This window comes from Myotis lucifugus, unplaced genomic scaffold (genome assembly GCF_000147115.1).
Source record: "Myotis lucifugus unplaced genomic scaffold, Myoluc2.0 scaffold_16, whole genome shotgun sequence".
Lineage (NCBI taxonomy): Eukaryota > Metazoa > Chordata > Mammalia > Chiroptera > Vespertilionidae > Myotis > Myotis lucifugus.
Genome location: NW_005871064.1, coordinates 10378817 through 10400746, shown reverse-complemented (window position 1 = coordinate 10400746; position 21930 = coordinate 10378817). Strand labels below are relative to the sequence as shown.

The following is a 21930-nucleotide window of genomic DNA, read 5'->3' as shown; positions in this document are numbered from 1 at the left end:
GCTGTTTTTTAAGTGGTCCTTACCTAATCCAAGAAACAAAGATTTACTTTTATGAGTTTTATAGTTTTAGCTCTTGCATTGAGGTCACTGATCCCTTTTCAGTTAGTTTGTATATGATGTGAGGTTGAAGTCCAACCTCATTCTTTTGCATGTGTTTGCATTTGTTTTTATTTATTCAAATTTAAATGTTTAGAGAGAAATGTCTCTTAAATGAGATACTCATTGCTACTCTTCGTGAATATTATTTCATTGGTGGGGGTGGAATACTTTTACTGTGTTCATCTGAAGACTGCACTTACCTGCACTCTCACCTAATATGGGTGCATTTCTGTCTCTATTCTGCTTATTGGGATCTGCAGAGCAGCACTCATGGATGCACTTTGAATCCATTTACTAGGTCTTTTTCCCCTTAATTTGCAATCTCACCTCTTCAGCTGCAGTATAGAGAATGCCAAGATCTTCTAAGCCTCTATCAAAAATATCTATCAGAACAGCAAGAGAAGCTCACCGTGTCTCTCTCAGTGCTTGATGCTGCCAGAAAGCAGGAACAACAGGTAAGCGTCTTTATTCTTACCTTTCTTGTCTTTATTGGATCAGCATGACATCAGAAGAGTCATTTGCCCTTTACTTTGTCTCACAGTATATATAGGGTGAGCCAAAAGTAGGTTTACAGTTGTTTGTATGAAAAATACAACAGTTAATAAATAATAATATACAAACTTTGTTTCAGGTACTCACAACTGTAAACCTACTTTTGCCCCACCCTGGAATGTTGTCCTAAAACATGGAAGTGCAGTATGTGATTGAGCCAGTGTCTTTTTTTTAATCTTTAATATATTTTTATTAATTTCAGATAGGAAGGGAAAGGGAAAGAGAGATAGGAACATCAAGTGAGAGAATCATCGATAGGCTGCCTCCTGCACGGCCCTCACTAGGGATGGAGTCCACAACTCAGGCATGTGCCCTGACTAGGACTCAAACCGTGACCTCATGGTTTATAGGTCGATGCTCAACCACTGAGCCACACTGGTCGGGTGAGCTGGTGTCTTCTACTTCCCTCTTTCCCTTTCCTCTCCTGTTCCTGGGGCCCAAGTGTCGGGAAGCAGCTGTGGGTCAGTGGGACGCTCCTGGTTGTGTGAAAGCACAGCAGGAGTGGTAAAGCAGGCTACTGTTCTGTTGCTTAATGAAGATCAGGTGGCCTGTTTGTGCCTGTTTGTTACTCATTGTCCATAAGGAAAACACTAATAAGTCTTTCCTAACTCATGCTTAAATTTATAGAATCATAAAAGTGACTTGGTAACTTACAAAAGCTTTAACTGGATAAAATTAAAATATTTTGCATGATTTTATGTTTGTGTGTATATGTATTAGTCACATAAATATATGAGAGTGTTTGTAGATAAACATTTACATACATTTCGTCAAATGGTATATTAAATGAAGTTTCAGAACTTTGCCAGTTGTGATGTGAAACAAGCTTTACAGACTGACTTCTCGCTCTCCAGGAATTTATTTCATTTTCTTATCCATATGAATTTAAATTTTCAAATGGATGAAGATAAGTCTTGTATATTAAAACATTTTAGAAAAAAAATGTATAGTACAGCCCGGCTGGCGTGGCTCAGTGGTTGAGCATTGGCCTATGAACCAAGAGGTCACTGGTTCAATTCCCGGTCTAGGCGCATGCCCAGGTTGCAGGCTCGATCCCCAGTGGGGGGCGTGCAGGATGCAGCCGATCACTGATGTTTCTATCTCTCCCTCTCCCTTACTCTCTCTGAAATCAATAAAAAATATATATATAAAAAAATGTGTAGTACAGTCAAAGTCATTCCTACTGTGTTAAAGCACGGAAATTGTGCTCAGGAATTATCCTCCCCTCTGAATTAGAATCCTGTCCGAATGGCTTTGTGCAGCCCTTCTGAAGAACACCATTGCTGTTCAATGTAGAGGCAGCTGAGCTGCCTCATGTGGGTTAAGAGTTTTGGCCAAGAAAACTCCAGTTTTTAACCTAAAGTTTGGACATATGGAAAACTTAAAAAAAGAAAAGAAAAGAAAGAATTTTGCTGGAATGTGGTAAAACTTAGATTTTTAAAATTTTTTTTTCTTTATTGATTAAGGTATTACATATGTGTCCTTATCGCCCCATTGCCCCCCCTCATGCCCTCACCTCCCCCCCCACCCGTGTCTGTGTCCATTGGTTAGAAAAATCTGCTTTTCTTTTGAAGTCACAACATCTATAAAAAAATGGCCAAAGTATGAATGGTTTATTTGTATTCTAATTTGAAATACTTTCTTTTGTTCTGTTTTCTGAAAACCTAGGCTGTAAAATGAAGAGGAACAGTCAGTCTTGATTTTGTTTATCTGGATTTTTCCTGCCACTTTGAAAACAGCAGGCGGTTTTTAAGGTGGTCCTTGCCTATTGCTCCCGGTGGGACAGAGAAAATTGTAGCATGAAGATCAGATGTTTTACTTTTGTTTTGGCGTTTTCCCTTCCTTCCTTTACATGACATAGGTGTGTTACAGGACACAGAAATAAAGGGCAGCCCATTGCCAAGGGTATGTGAGGGGAGGTGAAGGGACCTTTCAGTGGCCAGCATAGAGTCTTATGACCTTAAGGATAGACAGTCAAGAAATCAGCACTAGAGGCTCTCAAGGCATCTAGAATCTAGATAAAGAGGCCTTTTTCTATTTCTGAAACTGGGGAAAAGAAAACTTTCTCAGGGATTAGTGAATCTAACATAGTGAATCTTGGAGGTTTCACTAGAGACCAACCAGAGTTAACACTGCCCTTCTTAACCTTAACTTTGAGGGGCAAAACTAAAAATAATTTTTTTAAAAAATCACAAATACTAGAATGAAAATGTTGGTCAAGTATATGGAGACAATAGTATGCCTTCAAAAAAAGATACTTGAATTTTCATTTTGACTTAATGCTGAGGAAATTTTAAAACCATATTTTCAAGAAGTACCTGGTGGCCAAATTTTAGGTTATGTCTTGTTTGCAATGAAAATGAAATTGAGAGTGAAAGGCTACTTGTAGGCTCTGCCATTTGAACCTAGAGAGGGAAACCACGTTTCGTTTTGAATACTAAGAGGAGATTGTCACCTGTTTCCTATGCTACCTGACTTGTTCTTTGTGACCAGCTTCTCTTCGCTGACAAAGGTAGGCACCTTCTCCTGTGGGAATTGGGTAGATATGGCCAAGTCTGATTCGGTTAGGAAGGGCGTCATTGTGAAGACTCAGCCTCAATGAGGACGCAGTTAAGTTCAATGTCCTCTGTGCGCTCGCAAGTGGACTGTGCTCATCTCTGTCACTGCACCGTTCTTGTTCTTTTGTGATGATTGTTTATCCACCTGTCTTCTCATCCTGATGTATTGGTCTTTGTACACTCAGAGCCTAACATAGGGTTTGACTCAAATATTTTTTTTTCAAATATATTTTTATTGATCCCCTACAGAGAGGAAGGGAGAGGAATAGAGAGTCAGAAACATCGATGAGAGAGAAACCTCGATTGGGTGCCTCCCACACATCGCACACTGGGGATGTGCCCGCAACCAAGGCACATGCCCCCGACTGGAATCAAACCTGGGACCCTTCAGTCCGCAGGCCGACGCTCTATCCACTGAGCCAAACCAGTCAGGGCGACTCAAATATTTTTTAATAAAAATTATATAACTAACTTATTTATTATTATTTTAGTTTCCACCCACCACCATTTATCCTGACTATACCCTCTTCAACCCCCTTCCCCCCATCCCACCCCCCCTTTCCCCAGCGATCACTGCACTATTGTCCATGTCCATGATTTTTTTCTCTTTTCTTTTTTGCTCAATCCCTTCACACACACACACACACACACACACACACACACACCACCACCAGAACACTAATTCGGGAAGAATATATGCACTCCTATGTTTATTGCAGTGTTATTTACAATAGCCATGATTTGGGAGCAGCCCAAATGTCCATCAGTAGATAAATATATATATATATATCTTAATTTTTTTGTAACAAATATTTATATGGTGCATACTGTGCACCAGGTACTATTCTAAGCTTTTAACACATATTAAATCATTTAGTTCCCACAGTAACCCTGTGAGGTATTATCCCTGTTGTATAGAAGAGGAACCCCAGATAGAAAGAATGAGTGGCTTGCCCAGGTCATACAGCTAGCAAGTCTGGCCTCATTGTTTTTTGAAAAAAAGAAAAACTTAAGATAGCTAAAAAAAATGTTTGCTTTAAATGTCCTTGTTTCTATGGCTAACCCTCATTGGCTCTTTATCTGACATACGGTTTTTGAGTACCAGAGCACAATATAGTAGAGATGGTGGGAAACTATTTGTTTTTCCTGTGAGTAGCCACAATGTCAGGTAAACATACATTTTAATTTGCTCTCAAAATAAGTTGTGTGTGTGTTTTTGTGTGTGTTTTTTAAACCTCATCTCCAGATGTTGTGATGGAGATGGCAGCAGTTCATTCTTCATGAGACATTCATTTGACTTTGAGGGACTTGTTCTGTTTCTTCTTTGCATCGGTTGCCATCTGGCTCAAATTGCATATTATAGGTTTTGCTTATAGTATTATTAAATCCATAGTTCTACAGAAGAATGCCCTGTCTTATGATTTTCTTTTTCAAATTCTGCCATTTCCTTGAAAAGAAATTGGTCCATTTACAAGGTGAATTGTTCTTTGCTTTTCTCCATTCTCTTTCTTGCTTTGCCTCAAAGATAAATGCATTTTAAATTCATTTTGGAAATCATTACAAGTTTTTCATGGTGCATTCTACAAAGGTTTTTCACTTGTTCTGTGTAGATTGAGATATTTCACTGGTGTGTGTCTGTTACTCCATTTCCTTATCTTAAGAAACAGTGTTCAGTGTAGCCTTAGTCTTGGATATGGGAGAATCTAGTAACCATGGTTTTGACCAATGTACATTTTAGAATATGACTTTTCTTATCATAATTGAATGGTATTTCTTTTTTGTGAACCTGAGCTTAAACAGTGTCACCTCAAACTGTGATCTTATAATTTCTATTTCAGTCGTATTTGATAGGCTGCACCGTTTTAGAAATGTTAGTTTCTCCTCATTTCTCCTTATCTATATTATAAAAATAGAGTGACCGTAATGCCGTAATGGCATAACAACCAAACGACCGGTCACCAGGAGGTGCATTGTTGGGTCTTGTGGCGTGGCAGGGGTCTGGGTCCCGCCGGCGCAGTGGGTTGGTCTCTTGCGATTTCACGCACTGGGCCTCCAGTATTATGATAAAACAGGCAGCATCTGAGTAGCTGTATTTTTAAAATGTTAGTATTCAGGCCTAACTTATTATTTTTCTTATCTCTTCTCTCTTTTTTTGGTAAATGTACAAAGGTAAATTTGGAATGTTCTTGAGATTTCTCCATTTTCTATAAAATGGATAAAACCATTATCACTTTTTAGCCAGCAGCAGTGGATATTAATGAATCTCTGCTGTTCTCATCTGGCCATTATATTCCATTTTATTAGTATTGTTTCTCTCTGGTTCCTTTTCTGTTGCTGCTCATTATTTCCTCTTGTTTCTCTTTCCCCCTTCCATTCTTTGGCTTCTCTTTATTTTCCACCAAGTCTCTAGATGCTTTTCAATTTCTAATTCCTCTCTGGCTTTTGTTTCCATCATTCTGTCTGTCCTCCTACTCATTTAGGGAAGCTTGCATTATTTCCTTTCACCTGCATTTGGAAGAATCCTTAAATAAAGGTCTTCACCTGTGATTGTGCCAAAATTACTTAAATATCTGTCTCATCACTTCCACTGCCACTACTCTATGCCAGCCGTGGGCAAACTACAGCCCGCGGGCCGGATCCGGCCCGTTTGAAATGAATAAAACTAAAAAAAAAAAGACCGTACCCTTTTATGTAATGATGTTTACTTTGAATTTATATTAGTTCACACAAAGACTCCATCCATGCTTTTGTTCCGGCCCTCCGGTCCAGTTTAAGAACCCATTGTGGCCCTCGAGTCAAAAAGTTTGCCCACCCCTGCTCTATGCCATAGAATCTTGGAGCTACAATCCCTGCAGTTTTAAAAAATATTTTTGAGTTCTCTTTAGTTGAGAGTCATTTGCCATATCTGCTTAGTAATCATAGAATTAAAGATGTAGTCTAGTGCAATTTGGAGTTGTAAGTTAAGAGCTGGTGTGCATGCTGCTATTTTCCTGTCACACAGAGATGACCTGAGAATCTTTATTACAGTCCCAATAGCCACTGTTAGTCCATCCAAGTTGGCACAAAATTGGTTTTCATTCCTGGTTTAAAGATCTTCCAGGACTTCTGCCTCCAGACAACAAACTACATGAGCCATGCAATTGCCTGAGGATGCTACCCAGATAGAGGAGCCCAAGTAGAGACAGGTGGTCTACATGAGCTGAGAAGATGGAGCTGGGAGCTTGAGGAGACCAAGGTGGGGTGAGATTGCAGAGCAGAAAACCAGTGAGGGGAGAGCTGCAGTAAGAGGGTACTTCAAACTAATTTTAAACTAGTTAATGATCAAGCATAAGTATGAGAATAATGAGTCTGGGGGAAAGAACTACCAGAAGAGGGAACAATTCTTGGAACTTACATAGGCTGGGAATAGATCCTGTTTGTACCAAGCAGTCTGGCATCAGGTACAGTACTTAGAAGGGTATTGCATCAAAAGGGCAAACTCAATCCTAGACTAAAAGGTGCTTTGGTTCTACCTAACAAAACCTAAAAGCAATACTTGAGGTAATTATATGCTCTCTGGTTTTTGTAGGTTTACCATTTACATCTTAGAGTTCTACTTTGGGACTTTTTAACATAAACTTACAGCGGTTAATGCTACCCTAGTGTCTACTCACAGAAATCTGTTAACTCACTTTTCTTAGACTGCCAGAGTTTCTTTCAAAGTGTTCATGAAATCTCACAACTTTTGCTCATGCCCAGTGGCAGTAAAGATTCAAACCTAAACCTTGGGATCTCCAGGTCAGTGGTCTTTCAGTTGCACTTCAGCTGCTTGGTTGGAAACAAGATTGGGATTCTAATTTTACTCTTCTGATAATTCAGTAGTGTGCACTTGGATAAGTCATTTAATTATTCATTTTTTGAGATACAGAAAATGAGACCACAGAGGGAAAGAGAAGAAGAAAGTATAAGGTCCTTTCTATTCTAACGTTCCTTTATTTTCTTATTCAATTTTTCTTCACTTTGTTTGCCCCTTGCTCAACCTTCTCCCACCCACCCCTTTTTCCTTTTTTACTTTTTCTCACCAGCTAACTCTCCTTACAACGAAGATTATGTGAAAGCTGTCTCTACTGAGTGGCGCATATACCGCAGAAACCCTCTCAGGGTTTCAGTGAGCTTTCCTTGTTGGCGGGAGCCATTTTCTGTTTTCCCACCAGCAGGATGTCACTCAGATTCTACTTTCTCTGTCTCTGAACACCGTACTCAAACTGAAATTAATTTTTGTGATCGTCATCTTGAACATGCTCAGCCAGAAAACTTAATTCTAAATTTTCACAGACAAAAGCAATTGTCTTCTTATTCTTTTAGACTTCATGCGATTTCTCCTTTTCATGGGTAGTTATTTAATGACAAGTCTGCCCTTTTCTGCAGCTCTAAATTAACTATTTTTAAAAAATCACATTTCCTTAGGACCTTTGAACACTGATTGAATTAGATGGTGGAGGTGAGGATGCAAGGCAACGTTACATAGTTTCTAGTTCTGATGAGGACAACAGCGAGTCATTGTGAAGCTGCTGAGTTACAAGAGCAGCTATAACCATATTTTGTATTGAACTGTAGTCCTGATTCTATTCATGTTTAACTTATGCTGCCACTTTTGTCTTTCTTTTCCATTTATTTTAGCCCCATTTTGCTGTGCATCATGATTTCTCAGGAATTTTCTTGCACAGAAGAAAATTAACCATATGTTTTTCCTTAAATAGAAGCCAATTTTCTAAACAGAAAATAGGACATTTCCATTTGTGGCTAACAGACATAGCTGGAAAGCCTGTGGCCGATTTTATTCTGGGCCCCTTTCTTTCATAAGTCTGATGTCCATATGGGAATACTTCCACACCATCCAGCCTTCTGTGTCCCCTCCTCCTCCGTCCTCCTACCTCACTTTCTCATCATCAGGCATCAGCCTGATATTTCCAGTCAATATGGGGTTGTGTTAACCCAGTCATCGTTTCCTATTTAAGTAATGTCACCAATATAGGAACAATCTTATTTAATAAGAACATACTTAAATAAACTAAATAATTAAGAACAGTAGTGACTTAATGAGTTATACACTATTGGGGAGGTAATAGAAATTCATGAATATTAGTAATAGATGCATACATACATACATGGATGGATCGATGGGGGAGGAAGGCGTATTTATTTATAGTGGAATGCTGAAAGGCCAGCTGGAAAACGTGGGAGGAGTGCTAAAGTTGGAAAATCATTCTTTTGAAACCATGGGAAAGATGGGATCAAGCTTTGAACACTGATTGAATTAGATGGTGGAGGTGAGGATGGAAGGCAACGTTACATAGTTGCCTTGGACACAGAAGGCTGGATGGTGTGGAAGTATTCCCATATGGACATCCGACTTATGAAAGAAAGGGGCCCAACGTTACATGAGCAGGATATCAGTGTGGCCTTTAAGCATCTCCCCTTAGACTACTTAGTAATTGCGAGGGAGTAAAAGGAAACAGTAATTATACAGTGTGTGGGGTTGGGGGGAGGTTTCCAGGAGATCAAAATTAACATCTCCAATGAGAGACAGGTATGTCTCCAGATGTTAAACTTTTGATAACACATCACCTATTCAGTATTCCAACTGAGAATGCATAACCTAAATCTAAATCGTAAGGAAACATCAGACAAGCACAGAATGACAAACCTCCTAGTAAATAAAGGAGGGAGAGGGCTGCCTACTTCAAAAATGGAAATATCAGAAAAGACAACGGCTCTGGAAATATTCTAGATTAACAGGGAATTAAGAGATATGACACCTAGCCCTACCTGGTTTGGCTCAGTGGACAGAGCATTGGCCTGTGGACTGAAGGGTCCCAGGTTCGATTCCAGTCAAGGGCATGTACCTTGGTTGTGGGCACATCCCCAGTGGGGGGTGTGCAGGAGGCAGCTGATCGATGTTCTCTCTCATCGATGTTTCTGACTCTCTATTCCTCTCCCTTCCTCTCTGTAAAAATCAATAAAATATATATATTTTTTAAAAAAAGAGATATGACACCTAAATGCAGTGTCTGATCCTAGACTGTCTATCATGTAACGTTTGGAGGAATCCTATATAATAAAGAGGTAATATGCAAATTGACCATCACTCCAACACACAAGATGGCCACCCCCGTGTGGACACAAGATGGCCACCACAAGATGGCCAACAGGGGAGGGCAGTTGGGAGGGACCAGGCCTGAAAGGGAGGGCAGTTTGGGAGGGACCCAGGCTGGCAGGGGAGGGCAGTTCGGGGCAATCGGGCGGGTAGGGGAGTGGTTAGGGGGTGATCAGGCTGGCAGGCAGAAGCGGTTAGGGGCAATCAGGCAGGCAGGCAGGTGAGCGGTTGGGAGCTGCAGTGCTGGATTGTGAAAGGGATGTCCGACTGCCCGTTTAGGCCCGATCCCGGTGGGCAGTCGGACATCCCTCTCACGGTCCCAGATTAGAGAGGGTGCAGGCTGGGCTGAGGGACTCCCCGCCCCCCCCCGCTCCCCCCCCCCTCCCCGCACGAATTTCATGCACCAGGCCATAGTATACTATAAAGAATATTATTAGGTCAGTTGATAAAGTCAGAATATGGATGATGGATTAGGTAAAATTTTTGAAATTAATTACTTTGATTATGTAAGAGAACATTCCTATTCATAAGAAATGCTCACTGAAATATTTAGGGATAAAGGTCATGAGGTGTGTAAAGTTACTCTCAAATACTTCAGAAAATATATGTATGAATATGTGCAAGTGCTGAATGTGGAAATGAGAGGAAATAATGTAGACAATAGGTGAATCTGGGTCTAAAGAGTATATGAGTGTCAATGTACTTTTTCTTGTTTGTTTCTAAATAACTTTTCCAAATTAAAAATAACCAATTAAAGCTTTTGTCCCCCTCAGTTAGAATTAATGGCCAATAATTTTATAGTCCTACCACGTGGCTACTGTAATTACTGTATTTTTATATGTGTCTTGGATATATGCTTACTCTTTGCCATGATAGAAAGCTGCTGGATTAGGATGTCATAGAAAATAAGCAAAACAGAGAAAGACATAGATCTCTTGTGAATCCAGCTACCTATAAGTGGAATAGCTCTGAGAGCTCAGCTGTCCAGTAGAACTATGATGATGGAGCTGCTCTACATATGCACTGCCATATAGTAGCATGTCAGCAGTGTGGCTGTTGAGCACTTGAAATGTGGCTAATGAGGCTGAGTTTTTAAGTTAATCTTAACAAATTAAATTTTAGTAGTTTCCCATGGCTGGCGGCTTCCATATTGGACAGTGCAGTTCTGGGTGGTGATGAAGCCTGGCTATGAGAAGTTTATATGTTCCCATAACAAGCTGACAGTTTTAAGAGATGAACTAGTTATGGCTGGGCTTGTTAGTTTAGGTGAGATCTGTCCTTTTCAGAAAGAATCTGGTATATTACACATGTTTTCACCTATCCATTGGTAGAAAATTTTATTGTTGAATACTAAGGAATGAAATCAAATGAAAATTTCAATGTCAAAATGAAATATTATTGAAGGTGTTTCACTGAAGTAGATGGGGGTTTTTCCTGTTAGTGACTTTTTCTGATTTAAGAGACACAATGGATGTGTAGAAGGAGGAGGAGGGTAGGAGGACACAAGGATGCGGTAGTTGGATGATTTAAGAAAAAAATGCAAGATACTCTAAATGCTACAGGAGAAGTACATTAAGTCTTTTTTGACACACATTTGAATAGACTAGATGTTATCTAAGTTTCTTTCCAGCTCTAACTTTTATGGTACTAAATTTTAGGAATGCTGAGCAGGAGGAAATCTCTGAGAGTGCAGCAGTCAGATTAATTTAAGATTTCGAGCTCAGCGTGTGACTTGTGTTGTTATATGATCTTAATCTCCCAGGCCATGTGAATGATTTCTGTTTTGCTAAGTAAATTTATTTCATTTTAAATGGAGCATCGATTAAAAGAAAACTCTGGTAAATATTCCAAGAATGTGGTATCATCCTGGTTGCTTTAATAGCTTTTTTAAGACTGATAATCATGCTTTATATTCAGTCAGCTATAAATATACTCCTTGTAGAGGCAACATGTTAAGAGTGTAGGCTAACGGAAGTGTAAACATAAAAGGTACTGTGTGTCTCCCTGAATACATTACTGTTTAGCACTGATGGACAAAGGAGCAACTTGAAGCCTCAGTCCCCTGCTCCTTCATCTTTCACTGCATCATTAGGCCTCTCAGTGGCATTGGCAGGTAATACTATTCTGGTTGGTTAGCCAACCACGTTGGTAGCTTCAGTCTTTTTCCAGACTGAGTCAAGACACACTAACGTTTTCAGCTTAATGCTCTGTTGATTCATAAGTCTATTGCTCTGTTTAGCTTATACCTTTGCAGTGATCAGAGCTTTCAAAAGGTGTATAGCCTTAAGCATTTTGCTCTGCTTTGGGCATGAAATAAGAGTTTGCTGAAAGCCTGCCTGCTTGACAGGTTGAGTGACTACCATTTTCTCTCTATCCTTATGCTGTTACATAAATGAGTTTTGCTCAGTGCCTCTTCTCTCAGAGCTTTTGCCTGAACACTCAGAATACTGTCTCAAAGAGAAGGACTCCCAACTGGAACTGTGTGCCACCTTCACCTCACTTTTTTAAAGTAAGGGACTATATTAATCAATTAAACCCACAAACTGGGTGTATCAGGATTCCCAAGACCACCCCCAAGTTTGTTGGTTTACTACGTTATGACAAATAGTAATGCTCCCAGCTAAGATTTATTATAGTGAAAATATACAAAACGATCAACAAAGGGCAGAAGATACTTGGGGTGAAGTCTGGAAGAAACCAGATACAGTCTTATAAAAATCTTGTCCAAGTGGAATCACATGAGATGCATTTAATTCCTCCAACATCTAATGATGACAACATATGTGAAGTATTCTCTACCAAGGAAGCTCATTAGGGACTCAGTGCCCAGGGTTCTTATTGGAAGCTAGTCATGTTTTACCTTCTATCTAGAATATATTAATTTCCAGACTTCCAGAAGGAAAGCACATGTCGAGCATAAACCATATTGTTTTACAGAAACCACTTAGGACAGTAAAATACCCCTTATCATTTAGGGAATGGTGGGGAATACTTCCCAAAATCCAGGGTTCCCATAAATGCCAACCCAAGGGGCCAGCCTTTCCAAGCAGCCTTTTCTAAAGATAGGCCCCTGACATGCTATGTTAAATTCTTTTTCTTTCGTCTGGATATTGCCTCCAATCCCATACAGACTTGGAACTTTAACCTACTTATAACTTTCCTTACGTCTAATCTCTCTACAGTCTTTTTTGTTATCATTAGTATCACTTAGAGATTAATAGAAATATATGTACTATGCACCTACTCTTTTGCCTAATGGGGCCATTTCTATGTCTTTAGGTTATACCACCAAATCTTTCCTCTTCATCCTTGCCACTGTTTTTGTTTTTAATTTGCCTTGTTTCGTTCTTCAAGAATATGGTTTCATAGTTGCATCTGAGCCTTTAACCACAGATTCCTTTCTCCCTCAAAGCTGCAGGTTAATATTGTCTGAAAGAAGATTGCATGAATACCTACCAATATGCTTAATTTTTAGAAACCTTAGAGTTGAACCTATAGCACCCTAGGGAAGTTCTTATGTCTATTATAGATATAAATTGTAGGTATTATGTGAGCAGACTGAGAAATAAATTGGGCCTTTAAATCAGCTCTAAATGACTGTCATTGCATACTTCCAAGTGATTTAAGATTTAAGAATAAAGAAAATGCTTTATTCTGCTGGTAGTATCCCAGTTAAAAGCATTTGGGTAAAGATGATAGGAAAGAGATATGGAAGTGATGAAATTGTGGTAGTAAACAAAATAGGAGTAGATGATGCTGCCCTAAAAACTGAGTGAAGGTTAGCATAGAAATAAGATATTACAGTAATAGGGACATCAAATTTATAATATTGAGCATATGCTAGAAGACTCATTGTTGTAAATTCAGAATATGTAATAATGTTTGGCCCAAGTGAAGGTAAAGGAGGTAGTGAGAAGTACTATTACTTTGGAGTTAATTTTAACTAACAAGGAAAACCTAATTGGTGAGGAGCAAGTGATAGGAACTTTTCAGAGGAAGTCACCATTTCATTTCAGAATTCATATTAGTAAAATAACAGGTGGGAATATCAACCAGAGGGCCCAGTAGCATCATTAGTAAATTCTACCAACAGTTAAAGAAATAATCCCAATTCTACATAAAGTCTTCTAGAAAATTAAAGAAGAGGGAATACTTCCAAGTTCATTCTATGTGGCCAACATCACCCGGATGCCAATACCAAAGATGTCAGTTCTCTCCAAAGTGATTTAAAGATTCAGTGCAATCCCAATCAAGATCCCAGCAAGGTTTTTTCTAATTTCTTGGAAAAGAAAAGGCAAGTTGATTATAAAATTGATATGGAAAGGTAGAGGCCCTAGAATAACCAAGACAATGTTGAAAAAGAAGAACAAACTCAGAGGGCTAACACTGCCTAATTCTCAGTCTTATTATAAACCTAGAGTGCAGTGTTGATACAAAGATAGACACATCAGTGAAATAGAGAATCCAGAAGCAGAACCAAAAAAATATGCCTAAATGATTAGTTGATAAAAGTGCAAAAGACATTTAGTGGAGAAGGAATAGTCTTTTCAACAAATGGATGTCTCACAATTGCATATTCAATGCAAAAGAAGTGAACTTGGGTCTGTAACTTACCCCATATATAAAAATCACCTCAAAATGAATCATAGACCTAAATGTAAAACCTAAAAGTGTAAAGCTCCCAGAAGAAAACATGAGAAAATCCAAGCAACCTTGGGTTAGTCATAGATTTATCAGCTACAACACCAGAAGCACCATCCATAAAAGAATTAATTTAGAAGTTGAATTTCATTAAAATGAAAACTTCTGTTTTTTAAAAGACCCTGTTAAAAGAATAAAAAGACATGGCACAGATTGAAAGATTTGGAATGTGAATGGTTGATAAAGGATTCATCCAGAATATATAAATAACTCACAAAATTCAATAATAAGGAAAAAACTACTGAATTAAAACAAGGGGTAAAGATTGGACAGATACTTCACACACAAAAAAGATATATAGATGGCAAATAGGCATGTGAAGAGATGCTCAATATCATTAATAATTAGGGAAATTAACATAAAACCGCAATAATGCCCCACTACATATGTATTAGAAATTTAGCTATTGGCCAGCATTAAAAAGGCTTGTCCTGTCCAACAAAGATATGGAGGAACTAGAACTGTCATGCACTCACTGCTGATAGGAATGTAAAATTGTACAACCACTTTGCAAAAACAGTTTTAACTTTTTAAGAAAGTGCCATATACCTACTATGTGATTCATCCATTTTACCTAGGTATTTATTCAAGAGAAATATACCCATACCCACAAACTAATGTTCACAGCAGCTTTATTAGCTTCAAACTGGAAACAGCCCAAAGGTTATTAGCTGGTGAACTGATAAATGTGATATTGATTATATATATATATATATATATATATATATATATATATATATATATATATATATATATATAATGGAACACTACTCAGCAATGAAAAAGGACTGCTTATAATGTGCAACAACATAAATAAATGTCAAAATAATTAAACCGAGTTTAAGAATCCAGACTTAAAAAGACAAACATATTATATAATTCCATTTATAAAAACTCTAGAGAAAGCAGAGTAATCTCTGAATACAGAAAGTAGATTCTTGGTTGGGCAAATGCAGGCGTAAGGGGAGTAAGTGGGAGCAATGACAAAGGGACACAGGAGACTTTGGGGATAATGGTTTTGTTCATTATTTTGATCGTGGTGATGATCCGTGGGCCTTCACACATATGTCAAAACTCATCAACTTGTACAATTTAAATATGTGCAGTTTATTGCATGTGAGTTATACCTCAATAGCTGTTTGAAAAATGCATGATTTTCCTTTAAAGTTCTGTTGCCTGGCCTTATTGTAATCTGAGCATATTCCCCAGCCCTAATTCTGCTCTTTTTCCCTGTAATATATTTAGCATGATCTATTTAATACGCACAAAAGAAACTTGTAAGCAGTTAGTATTGCCATTATCCTAACAAATTATATATTCCTGACAAAGTGGAAATGTTCCCATTTTAATTTTTCTTTAATGACTCATTACACAGGCCTTAAATGTCAGTCTGTATTTTCAAACCTGCAGAAACCTGACTGAAGTTTACATATAAGAGCAATCAACTCTGATGGCAATAGGCTGAATATCAGTTTCTGAAAATAAACTTTATATGAATCTTTTCTCCAGGTAATTTGACTTTTAAATTCTTTTAACTATGACATTTTTATATAAGTGAATATAGATTGAAGAAGCAGCTATAAAACTGGAAATTTCCATGTTTCAATTATTTTTTACCATGCTTGTTAACAGGATATAGTTAGATATTATGCACACTTCATTGGTTTACTCCACAATAAATTACTACCTTCCTGACCACTAAATAGACAACCATTACAATGAGTTAGAAATGTTAGGCATTTGGCTATATCCCAGAATACAATTCATGGTTTTTAAATATTGTTTGTGTGTAAAAGTTTTTTTAAGTGATCATTTGACAAGCTACACCATTCTACTTCATAAGCCATATTTGAGGGTATTGATTTATAACTATAGTCTTGCTCTAGAGTCTGCTGTTTGGTGGACACGATATTTTTCTGCTGATTACTCAAGGATTCCTCCTGAATGCCATGCTAAGAGCTTGAACTTTGGAGCTTGGGTTCCTACACAGTAAGCACTACCACTTTCTGTGACCTTGAACAAGTTATGTAACATCAGCCTCAATTTCCTCATCAGCAAAATGGGGCAAATGTAATTGGCATAACTCATAGGGCATCTGGTAGAATTGAACAAGTTAATAAATATTAAAGAAATAGAACTGTACCTCACGTGCAGTGAGTACTAATATAACAGCCTCCAGATTGTTATCATTGTTATTGTTATAATTGATTTTTAGAGATTGTAAAATGGATTCGGGTGAAAACCAAAAATATCATCTGTTTGGGAAGGCCCTTGTGTTTATTCATCTTTTGTGCTTTCCTTTGTCCATTCTGTATTTCCTCTATGGCTGTAATTCCCAACCAGGGTCAGTGTTTATCCCTAGGGGAAATTCTGCAAAGTCTGCAGATATTTTTCATTGTTAAAATTGGGTGTTGCACCCTAGCCAGTTTAGCTCAGTGGATAGAGAATCGGCCCATGGACTGAAGGGTCTCAGGTTCAATTCTGGTCAAGGGTGAGTACCTCGGTTGCAGGCCCATTCCCTGGCCCTGGTCGGAGCTTGTGTGGGAGGCAACCAATTGATGTGTCTTTCTCACATCGAAGTTTCTTTCTGTGTCTCTCCCTCTCCCTTCCACTCTCTAAAAATCAATGAAAAAATATCCTTGGGTGAGGATTAACAAAACAAAACAAAACAAAATTTGGGGTGTTACTACTATCATCTAGCAGGTAGAGGCCATGGATGTTGCTAAATATCCTACAGTGTACAGGGCAGTCCACACAACAAAGAATCATCTTGTCCAAGTGTCAGGAGGCCACCTGGAGAAGCCTTGCTCTCTGGAGTGCTGACCTGATCTGGGAGCTTGAACAGCAAGTCCATGTCTGAACGGAAAGATAGAAGGAACTGAAGTCCCCTATGGCAGTGTGGCACTGTAACAGCCCTAGACTCTGCTTCCAGATGCCTCATTGCAAGAAAAAGAAAACACCTAATCTGTTTAAGCTAATGGATTTCTCTCCCCTTACACATTTTATAATTGATATTTATTTAGAAATAGTCATTAAAATTAGGTTAGCTAAAATATAAAATAGTCATAAGAGGTCTGAGGCATTGAAAAGAATAAGGAAAAGCTCACAGTGATATATATCTGCACAAAGTGGCATTTGGAAGAAAGAGTACTTGATGTGTAGAGGAGTATAAAATCTGACAGAACATGAGAATTGCTTGGCTACTGTCATACATTTGCCAGTGTTGAAAGACTAAGGATATCTTTAAAGGAGTTGTACCATTCTGTGGTTTCTTTAATGAGGTACTTTTCTGTGTCTGCTGTAATGTATTTCATTCTGGTGCCAGAATTTGGTCACTTCATCTTCCACTAGATCTGCAACTTTCTTCGATCACATAGGGACCTAACTGCCTTAGTCTCTATTACCTGGGATTGCAGGTCCACTAAAGGGAAGTGCTGAGGTAAGCAGTGTGTACACTGAAAGAATAACAATGTTGTTTGAGCTCTTTGGGCTCCTTTTCTGATTATGGGGACATCAAAGCTAAAATGATGTCTCCACTCTTGGAACTCAATTAAAATGATGCTGTCATCTGAGATTATGTCACACTATGATCTAAGGAACTAAAGCTGTTTGTTCTGATCTAACAGGGTAGTGGTATAGCAATAATTGATAGGAATAAAAAATGAAAAAATCAACATAAAAAATTCCCTAACCATGAAATTGCCTTATCCTCTCCAGAAAGTGGTACATATACATATACATGCTGGTTCTAGCTGTCACAGAGCAATGTCATATTCACCTAAATAATAAAGAGACCCCACAAGTAGGCATTTATGGAATATAAGAGTCTTAGTGCACTTGTAAATTTGCGCCTGTGACAGCCTGATTATCAGTGCAGAATTTTAGGGGTGAAAAGCACTCCCAAATCTTCTAACCCATTCTTTTACTATTGAAGGAAATCATATATTAATAAAAGATATAGATTTTACCCTATAAAAAACCCTGAAGGGTTTCATTATATTGAAGCTAACAGCAAACACACTTGATCTGTCCACTAACATCTCAAATTTAGCTTGACTAAAATTAAACTTTTGATCCCCTTCTGAACCTGTAACTAACCGCCCCCACCCCCCGCATCTATTCAGCTCAATATATGGCACTCCCATTCTTCATATTTCTTAGGAAACAATATTTAAAGTCATAATTGACATGTCTTTTTCTCTTTCTCTCACCCCAGATTCAAATCACCATTGAATCTAGCCCATTCCTCCTTCTAAGTATATCCCAGCTCCTCCCATTTCTTACCTTAGTCCTCACTGCTCCCACCTTAGTCCAGGTGCACTTTTCACTTGGATTACTGCCTACATTTCTACCCAAGTGAAATGTAAATCTGTATTCACATGAAAATCTATAGTTGAGAATATTCACAGTGGCTTCATTCATATTCACTAAGAACTGTAAATAATCCAAATGGCCTTACTTTGCAAAAAAAAAAAAGAACAAACTATTGATATGCACACTACATACATGAATCTCAAATGCATTCTGCTAAATGGAAGAATCAGACTCAAAAACTTACATGCTATATGAGTCTATTCATATGACATTCCTGAAGAGAAAAACTACAAAGACAGAAATAAATCAAGGGCAGAGGTTGGAGGAGAGGTTGAACACAACGTATGGGAAATTTTTCGGTATGATGAAACTACCTCGATATTATGGTGATTACCTGACTATAGTCAAAATTTCTCACCCAGCTGGTGTGGCTCAGTGGTTGAGTGTTGACATATGAACCAGGAGGTCATGGTTCGATTCCTGTTCTGGGCACATGTCTGGGTTGCAGTCTCGATCCCCAGTAAGGGGTGTGCAGGAGGCAGCTGATAAATGATTCTCATCATTGATGTTTCTATCTCTCCTTCCCTTCTTCTTTGAAATCAATAAAAATATTTTTTTAAGAATTAAAAATGGAACTGCCTAATAACCCATCTATTCCTCTTGTGGGAATATACCCGAAAAAACTCGAAACATTAATTCAAAAGAATATATGCATCCCTATGTTCATTGCAGAGTTGTTTACAATAGCCAAGATTTGGAAGCAGCCCAAGTACCCATCAGTCGATGAATGGATAAAAAGCTGTGATACATTGACACAATGAAATACTACTCAGCCATTAAAAAGAAAAAAAAAAGGAAATCTTACCCTTTGTGACAGCATGGATAGATCTGGAGAGCATTATGCTAAGAAATAAGCCAGTCACAGAAAGACAAGTATCACTTGATCTTACTCATATGTGGAATCTAATGAACAAAATAAACAAAATAGAAACAGACTGACAGTTGTCAGAGGTGAGCGGGGGTTGGAGGGTTGGATGAAAAATGGTGAAGGGATTAAGCAAAAAAAAAAAAGAAGAAGAAAATTCATAGACACAGACAACACTATGGTGATTACCATAGGAGAAAAGGGTGGGGGGAGGTAGATGAGGGTAAATGGGGGACAAATTGTGATAGAAGTAGACTTGACTTGGCGTGGTGAACACACAATACAATCTATATAAAAGCCTAAGCGACTGAATGACCAGTCGGTCACTATGATGTGCACTGACCACCAGGGGGCAGACGCTCAACGCAGGAGCTGCCCCCTGGTGGTCAGTGCACTCCCACAGCAGGAGCGCCACTTAGCCAGAAGCCGGGCTCACGACTGGCAAGCGCAGCTGCAATGGTGCAAGCCTCTCCTGCCTCAAAGCAGCAACGGCAGGCGCAGTGGGGCCGGGATGAGTGAGAGCAGCGCCCAGCCCTGGCTCAGACTCCTCCCCAACCGCCTGCTGCTTTGCTCACTGCTACATCCCTCGGGGGATGTCAATCCCATCAGGCCGAAACCAGCAGTCCGACATTCCCTGAGGAATCCTGGATTGCAAGAGGGTGCAGGCCAGGCTGAGGGACCCGATGGTACACGAATCTGTGCTCCAGACCTCTAGTATACAGATGAAGTGCTATAGAATTGTACACCTGGCCTGGCCGCCATGGCTCAGTTGTTGGTTGAGCATTGACCTATGAACCAGGAGGTCCCAGTTCGATTCCCAGTCAGGCACATGCCCACATTGCCAGCTCAGTCCCCAGTGTGGGGCATGCAGCAGGCAGCCAATTAATGATTCTCTCTCATCATTGATGTTTCTATCTCTCCCTCTCCCTTCCTCTCTGAAATAAATAAAAATAGATTTTTTAAAAAGAATTGTACACCTGAAACCTACATAAATTTATTAACTAATGTAACTCCAATAAATTCAATAAAATATGAAGGATGAATCTTATTGTGTGTAATTTAGGGGGAAAGTGAGTATATTGTTAGTAATAGCAAAAGACTGTTTCAGTATAGGGAACAGAAACCACTCAAGGTATTTTAGCAGGATGAATTTAATACTAGGAATAAACGGTTTGAAAGGGTGAAGAAACAAGTTTTATGTTGGAATACCATAGTGACTTCCGAACAATATAGATCCAATATCCTTGGGAGGTAATGCTGTAGACCATCACTGGAGCAATGCATCTGTTGCTGCTGCACTATTTGGACCCTCAGGAAACTGTACAATAGACCCCATCAGTGAGAACTTAGGGTTAGGGAGCCAGATCAACAAGCCATTGGTGCTTCTGCTGCTGTCACAACTACTTCTAACCCAGAAGTGTTAGAAGTAGTTGTGACAGAAGTGCCCTAAGGTGTTATCGCCAGAGAGAATTGTTATGTTTTCACTTTTGTCCTTGCCAGCAGAGACAAACTCACGTGAAATAAGCAGAACCTAATGACACCCAGATCCCTGCCTGCAGGGGAGTCTAGTGATTTGTAGCTTCTCAGATTTTACAGTTAAATGGAGGGTGGAGTGAGCCATTTCTCAACAGTAAGCACAGTGTCTAAATCCCCATCAATAAGGGACTTTAATAAATTACGGTATGTTATACAGTAGATGAAGGGTTGACCCAAGCGGTAGGTATTCCATAAGATACAAGCTTGAGTGTTGGTTAGTAAATTCTGGTAATTTAACTTTAACTTAAATCTTGCCTATACTAAAGCCAGTATTTATATTGCAGTTTCTGTAATACTGCTTTCAAATTAGTGCTATAAAACACTGCTATTCTTGAAAATAGTTAAATAACTTATCTTTTTTAAAATTAATTTGAAAGACGACAACACAGATTAGACTTTCTAATATCCAGAATGCCATACATAAATTTAGAGAATAAGAAATTCTCAATAAGCCAGTCTGAGAAAGGCAAGTATCACATGATCTCATTTGTATGTGAGATAATATAATAGATCTTTGACAGCTTTCTATGTGAGGGAAATCAGCTACAGATCAATTACCAAGTTGATATAGAATCAATGGCAAATATCTCGGGGGGGCGGGGGGTGTACATAACCTTCTCTCTTGTCTGTGAAGTCGAAATGTTGGCGTTCAGATAGTGTATGGATCACTTTTCCTGGAGGAATGGCTGATGACATCCTCTCAGATAGAACCTGCTAGCAATAGTCTGTGTTCATGCTCATACACACACAGGGATGGGTTTGAATAGCCTGGCTGAAAACTATAAAGCTTTAAGGACAATTCTTTAGTTTGTGAACATAACTCTTGTGTTAAATTCTGCCCACTGTCACCCCTACAAAATCAAGTTCAACTTATGAAGTATTTTTAAACAAAAAATAAGCTATTTTAAAGTATGCAAGCAATGAGATTAGAGTGAATTGTCTCAGAAGCTAAATGGCCAGACTTCCTCCAACAGATTTTAATTATTTTGATAGTTTTCCCCAAATGAAGACTTGCAGTAGCCATTTTAAGTAAACTAGAGCAGCTCTTTTATCTTCATTGTAAGCTTCAGACCCTAAATAAAGCATGAAGTTGGGCAGTGCAGTGTTTA

The 21930-nt window shown here is 38.8% G+C and overlaps 1 protein-coding gene across 1 annotated transcript in view; it reads left to right on the top strand.

The window, feature by feature from the left end:
* KIAA1328 (KIAA1328 ortholog) overlaps positions 1 to 21930 on the top strand; it is a 96980-nt gene that overhangs the window by 51703 nt on the left and 23347 nt on the right. Inside the window, exon 6 of the mRNA XM_014452567.2 lies at positions 427 to 554. Coding sequence (XP_014308053.1) covers positions 427 to 554 — 128 coding nt within the window. The remainder of the gene's footprint in view (positions 1 to 426; positions 555 to 21930) is intronic.